Raw genomic sequence first — 13,336 nt, 5'->3', positions numbered from 1 at the left:
ATCCAGCCCCCCAAGGGTTTGGGTATGTGAGTGTGGTGCAACAAGTGGGTGAGTCAGACCAGCTGGGAGTGAGTGATGTGAAGTGTCCATGTAGGAGGCCTGTCTGGTATGAGCCCGGCCCATCCGCATGGCGGGCCACCGGGGATGGGTAGATGGCGCAGACGGGCACGCGGCACTGCGGGCCCCAGGGACGCGCCGAGCAGCACAACCGGAGCCCCCCCCCCGAACCATGCCAGCCATACGGCGGAGCCAAGCACCAGCCACGTCCCCCAGTAGTCCAGGAGGCGACCCCCGCCGACCCAGAGCGGCCTGCCCCGTCAAAGCAGGTGGTGGCCGAGCAGGAGAGAGGCTAGCGCCCACACCAGGGCCAGCAGACACCACCACGACATAGCACCCTCCACAGGGGGGCGGCCCCGGCCCCCCCGACGAGAGAGGACGCCACCAACCGCCCAAGCAGGGCCACCCCGCCAGCCACGGACCGATAGGCAGGCGAACCCAAGCACCCCCAGCCAGGCACCGCAACCCCACACCAATGCCGCCAGCAGAGCCCCCCCCCACGGATGCCACCCCTAATCAAATATTTGTTACATTTATTCTAGGCTTGAGATAGGAACCAGCAGACCTCTGCAACCTTAAACAAGAATGAGCAGGTCAGATTAATTCATGATTATTTGATTACAATACAACAGTGATGCATTTTGTACAAAGTTAAGATCAAAGTTAAAAGATAGGCATCCTTACAGACAGTGGCGGCTGGCCAATAGAGGACGCTAGGGCGCCACCCCACCACTCACCACGTTTGTTTGAGTAAAACATAAAAAAATAATAATGAATTAAAAATACTACGAAACAAATCTGTATTTAGATAATCAGAATAAATATTATATGGATAATGATGATGTGTAAAGTTGTTTCGTTCATTTGTGTCTGATTGGTGACGTGTTTATTCCTTGGGGCACACTAATCTTTACCATCCACTCTTGTTAAAAGTTGTGCATGCGCAGTAACTCCTCTTTAATACGAGTCAATGGAGTGACTGTGGGCGCAACTATCTGCACCCAGACACTCTGCGGCTGTGCTTAATTGCAGCCGGATCATTTACAGCCCCCTCCCGCCATAGGAGGGGCTGACGTCACAGTTGTCCATCATAAAGCGGCTTTGACAGGGGAAACCGTGGTGCTGTAGTAGGAGAAGCAAAATGAAGAGAGAGATATTAAATAATTTCACTTTCCCTGACTTCCTGCCGACCCAGCATGTATAAAGACAGGTAGGACCCATTTAAAGCACTTTTCAGAAAAGGCAAAAAAACATGAACAAACTAGAAACAAACTAAATGTGATGATTTCAAATCTTGAATATGTCCATATTTTGTAAACTAGGTCTTAAATCATATTTTGTCAGGTCTTAAATTATGTATATTCATTCACCACTTATTTTGTCACCTCCGTTTTTAATTACTTAATTTAATTATTAAAAATTGGGAAAATCTGAAAAACAAAATAAAATAAAAAAACAAAAAAAACAAATAAAAGTTCAAGAAGTATAATAACCCTGACACACAATCACTAACTCTATTGTATATACCAGAGTTTCTCAAAAGAGGGTACGTGTACCCCTAGGGGTACGCACTGGCACTCTATTGGGTACTTGAGAGAGAGAGAAGAAAGACAATTATCAATGAACGCACTAAAAATATGGAGTTTTAAAATGTTTATTTCTAGTTCAAAATGATAATAATACTAAATGATACCAGCAATTCACAAAATGACAACAAAAACACAAAATACGATAAAAAAACATACTGAATAATAAAAAAAAATACACAAGATGACAGCAAAAACACACAGAAAAATACTTACTATTACCAGCACCACATAAGATTGCTACAAATTACACAAACATAACAGAGAAACATTCAAAACGACATAAGGAACAACCAAAGACATACTGAGAGAGAATCATTTAAATAATACCAACCACACAAAAACAAAACACACAAACAAAATGATGATGATAGAAAAGATCTTGATTAGAACATGAACTGAAAAAACAAGGATCATTCTCCTGGTCCCACATCAGGAGGGAGATAACCATAAATGATCAAAACTACAGAAATGAATCTATTCATGAGGCACTAAATACTGTTTCAGTCAACTTATTTACAAAATGAGATTCTTTAAAATGTGTGTTATCACTCATTAATATCATCAGAGTTAACTATAGTTGTTTTTTCACAGTATTCTGAGCAAAATGTTGTAGTTGGACATAAGCGGGTACTTGGTTTCAGAAATGAGAGAAAGGGAGTACTTGAGCCAAAAAACCACTGGTATAAATTAGATTTATTCTTGCTTGTTTATGAGTTCTGTGGCAATACATGTGGTTAGTTTGAAAGCAGTTCTGTAACTGCAATTGTCCTTACTTATTTGTTCAAAGCTACACAGACCCTGCTTTTGGTGTATGTCTATTTTAAGAACTTGTAACTTCTTAATTGGCTTTATATTTCATTTTAATGAGGAAACTAAATACATACATGTGTCAGCACATCCATCATATTCTTTCTCGTAATTATCAAAAACGTATGTAAAAGCTACCACCTAAAAGTGACTCTAGCTATATCGGAGTTGCTCACTGGAAACATAAATTATATTGTTTTCCACTCCTGCCTCGTGATTTCAAAGCAATTGGTAATTAATGCAGATTTTTACCTGCAATCATTTTGGTCCCACAATATGTATAACTATCGTCATGAAGAAAAAAACAAGCAATGAAACTTACTTGAAATATATCAGGTGTAAAACTTCAGCAACAAACATGTTAAGTTTTCAATTGGCGTAGAATGTGTTAGACACCTTGTTCATAGAGCACAGGTCAGGGTAGGTATGCAAAGCTGCAGCAGAGAGTGAGAGTACAGCAGGATTCAGAATGTAATATCCATCCATCTTCTGCACTGGATTCCTTCCAGGCAAGGATCACAAAGGTCAAGTATTTCCCAGGTTACATTAGAAGAATGGCAGGGTACACAATGTACAGGTCACTGATCCAGTCAAGAAATAATATAGAAAGGATGTAATACATTCACATACTCAGAGCTATTATCAATTCAGACTCCTCAGTTGACCCATATCTTAGGACTCAAAATAATGCCAAAGAAATCTAATGCGAACATCAGACTTTTTACTTTCTGAAGAAAGAAAAGACAACAACAATATCCATATTTTTCTACAGCTGGAAGACATTTACATTTCTTCAATTATTTAATTTGAAGTCATTTGCGTAGCATGAAACTACTAATTTCCAATGATTAGAAAACCAATTTCAATCTGAAAAACCATATGTAGTTTTTGGTCCATCTCCAAAGAGACTTAGACTCTTGAGTCATTGACTTAATCATACAGAATAGTGGCAATCCAAAAGCAAGCTCCTCCCACTACCAGTCATTTTGAATCATTGTCCTAAAACCAATGGTTTGAAACTAGATGATAACAGGAAACAATTATTTTTTCTATGCTCCCATTAAGGACTACCAGAGCATAGCAGCAGACACTAAACTCAAGCAAGGTCATAATAGGCTGAACTTGTAAATGTTTCAGCTCTAAATTAGGTCAAAATTCTTGAAAAGAATAATGCTGTGTTCACTGTGGGCCCTATTGTTCCATCTGGACTTAATTTAAGCACTTTTTTACGCGCCTGCAGTTACGCTCTGACACGCCCACCGCGCATAAGTAGACAAAAAGCACATAGTCTGTCAATAGACCTTTTGACGACAACCGGAAGTAGCGCCTCCTGGTGCCGAGTAACTTCCTGTTATTGCGGGTCTAAGGGAAAATGGCTCTTGTGTTTTTCAACAGCATTGCTCAACTTGCCAGCTTTTTCGTTCGCTGATGCAAAGGCAATCGCAGCAGCGAATACCCGCACAAATAAACTTGATAGGGGGTATAACTCCTTCCATGAAGAAAATATCCACAGCTATCAAGATAAGAAAAGTAGTAGCTTCGTGAACTAAATGCTATCTACAACATATGAAGTATAAATGTTGTAATAAAGAAACCTAATTTAGTCTGCAAAAATATTTGGAATGTTTAAAGAGAGGCACGTTATAGACCTTTAAATTAAATTTTAACATTCTGATGTGTTTGTCTTGTTTACCTGTGGGTGGATGTGCCGTAGCAGCTCCATAGCTTTAGCATAGCTAGCTTGCTGTTAGAGGATGAGCCCTCTCGAAGGCAGACTCGCTCTACAGTGGTGCGATAAAATTGTTCCAGGGAAAGAGAGATGGAACAGCCCCACTTTAAGGCATCTGATGGTGGATCCGCTGACAAAATCCTCCTGAGTGAAGTGCCGATGTTGTGTAGAATACAGATTCCGGAACCTCATTCCTCCTAACTGCTTATATCCACTGCCTCCTTTGGCCTGTGTCCGTCAGAAAAGCGTGGTTAGACAGGCAGTTTTCTTGCCCCACAAGAGCAACCAGGAACAGAACAAGAGCAACCATCCCAAGAATGAGCATTTTTGTCACTGTCTAACGCTAAGGCTATAGCCACAGGAAGTTGTTGCACACCACTTCCGGTTTAAAATGCGGAAGTGTGAAAAAGGTCTATGAAGGTGGTCTGAAGCAAAGGAGGCAGACTGGGCCATGATGTCATTTTTTTGGGGGCTGTCTAGAAATCACAGAACATGGAGTATTCCTGTAAGATATGTTATAGTCTGTGTGGTTTTTATTACTTTATTAGTTATAGTTAAATGATTAAACGATAGTTAGAATATGAAATTATCCATGATTAACTGTGTGTGTGTGTGTGTGTGTGTTTGCAAAACATATCCATTGTCCACCATAGCTGGTTTAAACTAGTTTGGGCCAGTGTGGGGGTATGTGACCCACTGCATGGACATATGAGCCTTTTTCTCCCCCAAAGTTTTTGTGTTACCATATATGGTATTAATCCTGCACCCAGAGCGCTGTTGCACAGCCCTCTGGGTGTGGTCTATGTTTTCTATAATAAATACCTGGTTCTGAGGCATCACCATCAGAGCAATCCAACTTATATCGGACTTTTGTGTCTCTTTTTGTTGGGTTTTTCTCCGAGCTGCAGCTCGCACCTCTCTGCCTCTGGTCGCCTTTTAAGTCAGATAGTGTTTTTCTCCCTGAGATGTGATTGCAACGGTCTTAACGTATTTAGACCCAACATTCACATTTTAGCAACGGTCTTAACGTATTTAGACCTAACATTCACTGGTGCCGCAACCCGGGACCTTACATCTTTTCGTCTGGATCGGTGCGGGCGCAACCGGACCATTAGTAAAACTGCCGGCACCCCCTCCTTTGCAGGGGTGGTCACAGCTTGTTCCAGCACCGAGCCGGACGGGGAGTGACGGGTCCCACGAACCAGGGAGAACACTGACGAGGTGAGAAGCTGTTTCTTTTCACCATAGTACCCGTGACGTACAACGGGGAGCGAAGACCGTGGTGGGTGACGTAAAACTCACACGGCGTGGTAAAGGGACAGAGGGCAGACGGGAGTTGTTGTGTGTTGTTTCTTTGTGTGTTGTTTCTTTGTGGTGTTTCTTTGTTGTAACGGTGTCTGTAAATCCCGTGCTGAGAACATGGGTAACGCGCAGCGTAAAGCATTGATGGAAAATAATGATGTGAAATTCATGCAGAGAAAGTATCCCGGTAGTTGTTGCTATCTAGATGATTGGTACAAAAATTGTGGGTTTGCAGGGAAATTGTCAGACGAAGCTGGAATAGAAAAAGTGTCCATCTGGTGTAAAGGAAAAAGAGTGAAGGCATTAAAAAAGTTACGTCCTAAGCAGGCTGAGTTAATAGCAGACCACTTAAGAGTAGTGTGTATCTGGAAAGATGCTATGAGTATTAGGAAAACACAGATAGAGAAAGGTGAAGAGAGAAGGAAACAGAAAGTGTTAGCAGCAGCAGCTAAAATACAGCCTTGTGATGAGACCGTGTGTGTACCGCGTAGAGTTGAGGAGACAAATCAGCAACAGAATGGGGCCGCAGGGGGTTTACAAGAGGGGGGAGCAGTTGCAGGACAAGAAACAAAGGGACCTGTGACTAGGGCAGCTAAACAAAAGTCAAAACAGATGAAAGAAAGTGTTAACAGTGAGGAGGATGAGCAATACATAGCCCAGGCGGGGATGGAGGAAAATCTATATCCAATTCTACCCATGATAGAGGTAGCTAACCCTCGTGCAGGAGAATTCCTAAACCCACAGGATCCATTACAGGGTGCACATCCCCCACAGCTGTTGTTGTTTCGCCCATGGACGGAGCAGGAAGCATTAGATGCCTGTAGGGGCGTATGCGATGTTGAGAAGGACCCGACTGCTTATGCTGAACAAGTATGTGGGTTGATTGAGACATGGCATTTAAACGGACTGGAGGTGGAAAAGGTTTTAAAACTAACACTTAGACACCGATATCCAGTAGTGGTGGGCGGTTATACCGGGAGACAAGTTAACCGTCAGCCCCTAGCACATAACTCTAATGAGCTGCGACAGCAGGTTGAAGCACTGATGCAAAGAGTAAGGGCGACTTACACAAAACCCCCAAGCCACGAAGAAATAAGTGCGTGTCGTCAGAAATCAGACGAGACGCCAATGGAATATCGTGCCCGTTTAGAAACGGTTTTTAGGACTAATAGCGGGCTTCCTCATTCTCCGCTGGCGGATAATCCATACCAAATACAGCTAAAAATGTGGTTAATTAGTGGTTTGTTGCCAAACGTGTCAGATTTCATAAAAGCAAACTGTGTCACACACCGCACCCTCACTGTTCCAGAGCTAATGGAATGGGCCGAACATGCTTATGAAGTCACTGAGAAAAAGAAAGCAAAAACTGAATCAGCTAATGTTAATGTATTGGCTGAGGCCATGGCTGCAGCCCTGGTGAGCCAGCGCTCAGGGTTTAAAAGACAGGGAAAAAAGCCATATCGCACCAGAACGCCTGATGAGGAAAAACAAGCAAAAATAGATCGAGAAAAAAGACAATGTTTCATTTGTCATGAGGAAGGACATATGGCAAGAGACTGCCCAAGAAAAAAGCAAAAAACAGACCATACGTCGTTCGGGCAAACTCCTAGGCAGTGACGCCAGGACTGGCCGGAGGGACATGCAATCAGTGACTCCGGAACAGATAATGAAACCTCAGAGTGTGACATAGCCTTTTTAGGGCAAGATGAGGATGCTGATCAATATGACAATGATTTACCTGCAGAATATGAACATCCCCCACCTTTAAATCCAAATCATTTTGTTGATTTCTCCATTTATGCAGCTGTAACATTAACACATGAAAAATACCCAAAACGTACATTGTTGGTGGGACCAAAACAAACACCAGTCACTTTTCTGTGTGATACTGGAGCTGATGTTTCTGTCCTCCGTGACCAGGTGGAGGGCGTAGTCACTTCCAAAAAGGTTATTGGCATAGTGGGAGTGGGTGGAAAGCCTCAATATGCCTGTTGGTCTAAGGAGGTCATTGTGCAAGATGAAGATGGTTCATATTACACACACCCATTTATTTTGACAACTGATTGTCCCTTCAATCTAATGGGAAGGGATCTCCTCAGTAAGTTACAGATCAGTTTAGTGCCAACGGCTAATGGAATAGTGCCAAAGAAATTTTTATCAGATACTAAAGAATCACTTATGGTGTTGCAAAGCCCAGTCATTCCTAATAAATTCTATACATTGGATCCAGTGTCAACAGGCCCTCGGTCAGTGGTTGGGTCTATGGAGGAACTGCGGGCTAAAATAGCTAAAACATTTGTCGTTCCTACAGAAACACAGACACAGTGGCCACCACATGTTACAATGATGTATGTCAGACCTGAAGGACCCCTGCCAGGTCAACCAGACTGGCTAAGGAGACCAGACCTGTCTCCTGAGGGCAGAGCAGTTGCTAAAGCCTGGGAGGAAAAGTTTCTGCGATTGTCACCACAGAAAATAACATTGACAGACGTTTGTTGGTCTCCAGATGGATGGATTATAATCAGAGTGACGTTGCCTCCAGAGCTGACACCAATAAACCCCCCACGGTTTCCACATATTTGTTTACAAAAACCGGCACACAAACAGTGGAGAGATGCAAATGATCTGTTGGCTGCACTTCCTGTCAAGAGTGACCTTTGGAGAAAAGAGAGACACAATGTATTCACATACAGAGGCTCCTTTTGTGGCTTTGTGAAAAAACAAGTGCTGAACTGGTGTACTTTGGCGCCCCCTGCTGTACATTTGGATGCATGACTGTCTCTGTGCACTCTGAAATCAGATGACTTTCCTTCAGTGCCATCATGTCTGTGGGCTACATCAAAGACAGATGTTGGACTTATGACAACCGCAACATTTGTAACCATAGATCCAGCCACATCTTACAGGCCTCGAATTAGACAGTATCCACTCAAATCAGATGCAAAAGAAGGAATAAAGCCTGTTATTAATGATTTACTGACTGCAGGCGTGTTACAGGAACATGACTCAGCTGAATGCAGCACCCCCATCTTCCCTGTGAAAAAGCCACAGGGCGGCTGGAGGATGGTACATGATTTAAGAGCAGTAAATCAGGCTGTTAAATCACGAGCTCCAAATGTACCAGACCCACACACATTGTTAAATGAATTACAACCTCATCAAAAATGGTTCACTGTAATTGATTTAAGTAATGCATTTTTCTCCATTCCTCTTCATAGTACAGCTCAGGGATGGTTTGGATTCACATTTGAGAACAAAAAATACTCTTACACTCGCCTTCCACAAGGGTTCTGTGATAGCCCTACTATCTTTTCAGCGGAGATTAACAGGTGCATCAGCCACCACACATGGCCAGAGACCACACAGATAATTGTGTATGTTGATGACATTTTATTGGCCAGTCCCACCAAAGCGGAAAATGAAACAGAGGCAATCAGGCTGTTCACACATTTGGCAAAAACAGGAAATAAGGCCTCATTAGAGAAACTACAATTTACACAGGAAAAAGTAACATTCCTTGGTCATAACATTTCAGCTGAAGGGAAAGAACTTACTACTTCACGTAAGGAAGCAGTACAAATGGCACCAAAACCGCTTACCGTCAGACAAATGATGGCCTTTTTAGGCCTAGCGAATTATTGCAGGTCGTGGATCGTTGATTATGCTATCATAACTGCCCCATTACAGAACCTAATGTTAGATACACATCAAACTTTAAGCGCACCTTTGCAGTGGACACCTGACGCGGAAGAAGCATTTACAAAAGTGAAACAAATCATAACAGGAACAGGGGTGATGGCGCTGCCAGATTACAACAAGCCATTTACACAGTCTGTTGACTGTAAGAACGGTTACATGACATCAATACTACTACAGCAATACGGTGAGAAGCAACGACCAATAGCCTATTACTCTAAACGATTAGATGATGTGGCTAGGGCACTTCCCCATTGCGTTCAGGCGATTTGCGCCGCAGCCATGGCTGTGCACGCGTCTGCTGAAGTAGTGTTGTTCCATCCTTTGACACTGTTAGTCAGCCATGCAGTTGACATCCTGTTAACACAAACAAAAATGTCGTTCTTATCTCCTGCCAGGTTTTTACACCTTACTAACACCTTGTTGACCCCAGCCAACCTCATTCTAAAGCGCTGTGCTGCTTTTAACCCAGCTACATTGATACCAACAGCTGACGATGGGACACCGCATGACTGTGGACAGTTAGTGTCGGTGACATGCAAGCCACGTCCAGATTTGACAGACATTCCATTGAAAGACGGAGATGTAGTGTTTGTAGATGGCTCCTCCTCCAAAGCACCTGATGGAACAAATCATACTGGTTATGCAGTAGTTACATGCGACACTGTGTTGAAATCAGGCAAATTGGCTGGAAATCAGTCTGCACAGGCAGCCGAAATCGTGGCCTTGACAGAAGCCTGTAGACTTTTCAAAGGCAAGAAAGTCACAATTTACACTGATAGCCAGTATGCTTTTTCCACAGTTCATGTGTTTGCTGCTCAGTGGGCTAGGAGAGGTATGAAGACATCTAGTGGAAAGCCTGTGCAACATGCCTCCCTGTTAAAAGACCTTCTTGCTTCAGTCCTCTTACCTACATCATTGGCGATATGTAAATGCAAAGCACATACTGGCGCCACTGATGCTGTCTCTTTGGGTAATGCGAAAGCTGATGTTGAAGCTAAAAAAGCTGCTTTTACTGAAGCACTTACTGTCCAGTTGTTGCCTGTTGATGTTGTACCACTTTGCTTGCCAGATGAAGTCCTGATTGATATGCATGTTAACGCTCCTGAAAGTGAGAAAACAAAATGGGTGACTGAAGGTGCTGTTAAAAATGACTCTGGAGTATTTATGTTAAATGACAAGCCATGTTTGCCTAGATGTTTGTTTGACGTCGTTGCTAGAATGAGCCATGGGTTGGCCCATGTCTCAACAGGAGGGATGGTAGACATAGTCAAACAGTCATTTCATATACCACTAGGACTCCAAACCCATTTTAAAAACTTTTGTCGTCAGTGTATCATCTGTTGTCGTCATAATCCTCAGGGTAATGTTAGGCCCCCTCGGGGTAAAACACCAGCTGGTACATATCCTTTTGAGGTCATTATGATGGATTTCATAACACTGCACACTATTCAGAGGTATACGTATTGTTTGGTTCTGGTGGACTCATTCTCAAAATGGGTCACCATAGTGCCCGCTAAAACAAATGATGCAATGACAGTGGCAAAGGCCCTTTTGACACGAATAATACCTCAACATGGCATCCCACGACAGATTTGGAGCGACAATGGACCCCATTTTGTTAACAGAGTAATACTCCTGCTGACAGAGGCCATGGGCATTGAATTAAAACATCACTGCTCCTACCACCCGGCTAGTGCTGGATTGGTAGAACGCAACAATGGTACCATTAAAAACAGATTAAAAAAAGCTGTAGAACAAACAAACAGGCCCTGGCCAGAGTGTGTTAACCTGGTAGAAATGTACATGCGCATAACACCAAACACACAGGGTTTGACCCCCTTTGAGGTTGTCACAGGACGACCTTTTCACCTACCCCTCACCAGTTCTAAGTGGGTGCAGGATCAGGAGGGAGAGTTGGATCCAATAACAAAATGGATGGTTAAATTATTCACAGATGCTGAAATTGTTGAAGCTAATACACTGCCTAGTCTCTCTTTACCTGTTTCAGATCCCCTTCGTCCTGGTGATTGGGTCCTCATCAAGGTGATTAAGAGAAAACACTGGTGTACTCCACGGTGGGACGGCCCTTACACAGTTCTGCTAACCACACCAACTGCATTTAAGATAGCTGAAAGACAGACGTGGATACACCAATCACACGGGAAAAAGGTACAGAAACCCACCACAGCAGGTGATACACCCTAGTAACACAGAGATGGATCTGTTGTTCCTCCTCCTCCTCGTGGGATCCCAGGAAGTGCTAGCAGGGGCTCTAAGCTCACCTTGGTATGATTACATAGGTAGATGCCCCGGGGGCTTTAACCTCGTTATGTGCATACCACAAATACCGGACATTTTAAGTGACGTTACAATTCCACTAGAGGCTCTGGCTAATAAAGGCTACACACCATGGAAACATGGTAAGGACTATGTAAATTATGAATGGTACATGCAAGTCCGGGGAGCAGACCAATCATGGTCTACTCATGGTTGGTCTGAGGTACTCCTCCATACAAGCTACACCCCTATTACCTGGCCCCTCACACCATCTACACGTACCGTTACAGCGGCATATCTGTCATTGCGAAAAACAATTGTTCAGAAACAAAAAATCCTACTCCTAACCGTTAACACCACCGCGGTACCTCCGTCTTGTTTGCTTATGGGATTCGGCCCTGACGTACAAGGGACAGATCCCATCTTTTGGGTGGATATTTGTATTACACCTCCGGCCACTCCCATTGTAGTTAAACCACGCATGGACATAGTGTTATCACCTGAGGTTAGACAGAATATACGAGTTATAAATGCAAAACCTATGCCAACAGAAGAACCTGACTCGTTACTCGCATTACTGTCTGAACAGAATAATCACGTCCATCATCGTCTGCGCGCTAATTCTTGGTACCGTATGGTAGAACTATCTGCACGAACAGTAACTAATGATAGTTGCTATGTTTGCTCACATCTGCCGCACGCTGTAACATCCCCGACTCTGTTGTCCGCGTCCCTGCCAGCCCCTGACTCAAAGAAAGTACTAGAATGTTTACAAAATAAGTCCGCGACCCCGTGCCCTCCTGTTCTACCAATGCTAAAAACCCTCGAGCCCCTAGGTCAGGCTGCTAAACACCTAAACACGAATGATGTCCCTTGTGGTAATTATACTCACTGCTATCCTTTATGCGTACGATTTAATGGTCCACCAACTAACACCAAAGGTCTACCATCGGTAGACATAAACCATTGTGCTACCGTTCGGAACGTCAGTACGGTTGTCCCAATGTTTGCTAGAGACGGTGTTTGGTTGAAGTGCGGTGATAAAGTTTATCCTTCCCCTCCAATTAATATGTCAGCCGTTTGTGTACCAGTAGCAGTCACAGATGGGTCTTTCATAGTTCATATGACAATGCCTAGTCGTTCTCGTCGTGAGATTATAACCTTCACACCTCATGATGCAATATGGGGCTCGGACGTCCCTCACGAACATAGATATTGGTCAACTAGTCAAAAAGTCGTTCATGCTCTTTTCCCTAATATAGGCGTGGGTAAGAATTCCCTTATGGTAGAGACCCTCCAATACCGCTTTCACATGCTTCTTAATGCATCTTTAGCTGTTAATAACAAAATGAATGCTAGAACAGCGGCCACCGCGCAAATGGCTATTCAGAACCGTATGGCTTTAGATACGATTTTAGCTTCCACAGGTGGTGTGTGTGCTATGGTGGGTGCTACCTGCTGTACATACATACCTAATAACTCCTCGGAGTCCATCGAAGACGCCCTGCAAACACTCCGCAACCTGGAAGGTGCCATGTCAGCTGACGAGTCCAATGTCCATTCATCCGGGTGGGACTGGCTGTTCCAAGGCTCCTGGTTCCAATTCCTGCTACGTCTGGGTCTCCCTCTTCTGGCTGTGCTGCTGGTCGTTGGTCTTGCCTGCTGTTGCATCGTCCCCTGTGTGAAGAAAGGCATAGACAACATGATCATCGGTGCTATGCAGGTCCAGGCTTCCCCAGAGTACCAACTCCATGTTATGGGTCTCTCCCCATCTGCCCCATTGATGGACTAAGACCCTGCCACACCTTCCCATCATCACAGTGAGCGGTAAAGGTTCACTGCTACTGGAGGGTTATGTGCTGGTAACCTCTGACCC

General features: G+C 43.9%; 1 protein-coding gene and 1 long non-coding RNA gene across 3 annotated transcripts; one reads left to right on the top strand and one right to left on the bottom strand.

Moving 5' to 3' along the window:
* Positions 1 to 5,151: 5,151 nt before the first annotated feature.
* LOC114461168 (uncharacterized) lies at positions 5,152 to 7,526 on the top strand. Its single transcript, XM_028443049.1, has 2 exons — positions 5,152 to 6,071; positions 6,543 to 7,526. The coding sequence occupies exons 1-2, from the start codon at positions 5,602 to 5,604 to the stop codon at positions 7,099 to 7,101; spliced, it is 1,029 nt and encodes a 342-aa protein (XP_028298850.1). The 5' UTR covers positions 5,152 to 5,601; the 3' UTR covers positions 7,102 to 7,526.
* A 1,843-nt stretch (positions 7,527 to 9,369) lies between these two features.
* LOC114461169 (uncharacterized) lies at positions 9,370 to 12,994 on the bottom strand. 2 transcript variants are annotated; one of them, XR_003673817.1, is made up of 5 exons: positions 12,933 to 12,994; positions 11,183 to 11,311; positions 10,209 to 10,285; positions 9,619 to 9,799; positions 9,370 to 9,537 (listed from the first exon to the last, which is right to left on the bottom strand). It is a non-coding gene; the product is annotated as an uncharacterized LOC114461169 (long non-coding RNA). The 2 variants fall into 2 exon arrangements; XR_003673816.1 differs by having other exon boundaries at positions 9,370 to 9,799.
* Between the last annotated feature and the right edge of the window lie 342 nt (positions 12,995 to 13,336).

This window comes from Gouania willdenowi, chromosome 3 (genome assembly GCF_900634775.1).
Source record: "Gouania willdenowi chromosome 3, fGouWil2.1, whole genome shotgun sequence".
Classification (NCBI taxonomy): Eukaryota; Metazoa; Chordata; class Actinopteri; order Blenniiformes; family Gobiesocidae; genus Gouania; species Gouania willdenowi.
Note: the sequence above shows the minus strand (reverse complement) of the source record. Positions and strands in the feature narration are given on the sequence as shown.

Excerpts from the sequence above, each read along its gene's own strand:
- LOC114461168 (XM_028443049.1), top strand. The coding sequence starts at position 5,602 with ATGGGTAACGCGCAGCGTAAAGCATTGATGGAAAATAATGATGTGAAA. Across the intron at positions 6,072-6,542 it reads ACAAAGGGACCTGTGACTAG|GGCGACTTACACAAAACCCC; the intron begins GGCAGCTAAACA and ends GCAAAGAGTAAG.